At 44.2% G+C, this 2009-nt stretch overlaps 1 protein-coding gene across 1 annotated transcript; it reads right to left on the minus strand.

The window, feature by feature from the left end:
* Positions 1 to 359: 359 nt before the first annotated feature.
* LOC125556331 (protein RADIALIS-like 3) lies at positions 360 to 1785 on the minus strand. Its single transcript, XM_048719082.1, has 2 exons — positions 1430 to 1785; positions 360 to 806 (listed from the first exon to the last, which is right to left on the minus strand). Exon 1 carries the CDS (start codon positions 1707 to 1709, stop codon positions 1443 to 1445), a length of 267 nt encoding a protein of 88 aa, XP_048575039.1. The 5' UTR covers positions 1710 to 1785; the 3' UTR covers positions 360 to 806; positions 1430 to 1442.
* Positions 1786 to 2009: the final 224 nt, after the last annotated feature.

Below are 2009 nucleotides of genomic sequence, written 5' to 3' on the forward strand. Positions count from 1 at the left end.
ATATTCGATAATTTTCTATTCTTTGTTTATGAGCTTAGTCGGGGGGGGGGGGGGTGAATGGGTATTCCGAGGTACATAAAAGGAAGAAATTCCACATCAGAACCGAGGAGTTGCCAATATCCATTCTGTGTTTCCTTCGCCTTTCCAAAGCAAAATAGCTCGCTCTTATGGAAATTTATTTTGAGACATGAAAGCTGTTTGAGAAGACAAAGAATCAACTTTGCTTTCACTTCATACAGATCTGTTATTGTAAATGTTCACATAGTTTTCTATAAACTTGGTCAAACTTGTAAAAGTTTGACTTCACTCAAAGCTAATGTGTAGAATAAATAAACGGAGGGAGTACACAAGTTATCAGATGGCACCTAGTCATACTTACCTACTCCATCTTTGTTGGAAGGGATCGATAATGATAACACGTAAAGTGCAATGTAAACATCCGTGTCTTGAACCAACTGATAGACAAACATGAATATTCTACCAGCACAAGTTCATGAATAGTACACACAAGTACTGGGGATTTACATCACTGATGTTTACCCCAAAACTTATTGGGGAGGAGTAATACAGTACACAATGAAAAATACATGCTACCGTCTGCAAAACCAAGCGAACTTGATTTGCTTACAAACCTAATATTATGTACACTCACATATATTTTCTTCTTTTATTCCTAACCAAGTGCCCACAATCTTTGTTTTACGGTACATAATTATGCTTGCTTTAATAACATGGTCCCAGCTAAGGAGTTGATTATCAACAGATTATCCTGTTTGCAGGATCTTCAGAATTCAGAAGCTTTGCTCCTGCAAAGAAAAATACAACGAGAGAGGTACCTTGTAAGTTAATTTGCTCGAACTTCTCAAATCAAGAACTGGGATAAATTAACATTTTCATTTCAGTAGGAGAATCATGCCCCCATTTCTTTGGATATGGTTGTCTGAATGCTAGGCTTGACAAAGGGTGTGGATTTTCTATGTTCTGTAATTTAGGATATGCAGCGCTGCCTCTCAAGGGGTACCATGGTTTTGGCGCTAAAGAGTGTGCAAAACAGACTTCAATTAACAGCCTGGATGCAGGATCTCTAAGATTAGCGCATCCATGCAAGCAAATAGTGCGTGCATGATGCTGTTCAAAGTTCCAGGTCCAGGCTTAAATTATGTGCCGGATCCTCTTTGCTTGTGTAATAATAGTGCAATCACGGAATCACCATCACACTAACGTTGGCAGTGCATCTGGGGCAGAAACAACCAAGGAATTGACAGCAATGACAAGCGGCATTCCATTGCGGTTTCTTTGTCAATCTAGGGCATGGTCTACCTTTATTTTGACAAGTGATTGAGATCACCATATAGCACTGAGGACTTGCTGACACTTCACACTTATAAACTGTAGACAAGAGACAAGGATCACGCAGGGTTTTGGTTACCTTGATTGATGGATCAGTTCCAAGCCCCCTGGGTGTTGTACTTGGGAAAGGGGACCCTGCCGGAGTCGATCAGCTTGATGTCGCTATCAAGGATCTCGTAGTGGCGGCGCACCTCGTCGGCCGCCTTGGTCCCGCCCATGGCGCGGGACACCTTGAGCCAGCGGTCGGGCGTGCCCTCGCCGTAGTAGGCGAGTGCGTCCTCGAACAGCTTGTTCTCCTTCTTGCTCCACTCCGGGTTGGCGCCGCCGCGGGATGCGCTCCTTGACCCAGAAGAAGACATCTCCAACTGGATCGGAAACCGAGCTACGTTTGCGCTGAAGCCTTTTCTGATGGTTTTTGCACTTGAGAAGCTCCGGTGGTTATGGTTTGATGATCGTTGTGCTGCTTGGGTGCCCACTATTTATAGGTGCTTGGGGCGCCACCCCGACGGCCTTGTTGCTGGAATGGTATCGGGATTGCCATCGGCTTGGCGACTGAAAGGTCAGTGGGGCTAATTAATTTACCCCAGGGTGCCATAAAACAGCTCAATTAATTACATTCTGATTCTGAACTTTTTTGGATGAAGGAGCTGGTGACTACG

This window comes from Triticum urartu, chromosome 5, assembly GCF_003073215.2.
Source record: "Triticum urartu cultivar G1812 chromosome 5, Tu2.1, whole genome shotgun sequence".
Classification (NCBI taxonomy): domain Eukaryota; kingdom Viridiplantae; phylum Streptophyta; class Magnoliopsida; order Poales; family Poaceae; genus Triticum; species Triticum urartu.

Excerpts from the sequence above, each read along its gene's own strand:
- LOC125556331 (XM_048719082.1), bottom strand. The coding sequence starts at position 1,709 with ATGTCTTCTTCTGGGTCAAGGAGCGCATCCCGCGGCGGCGCCAACCCG.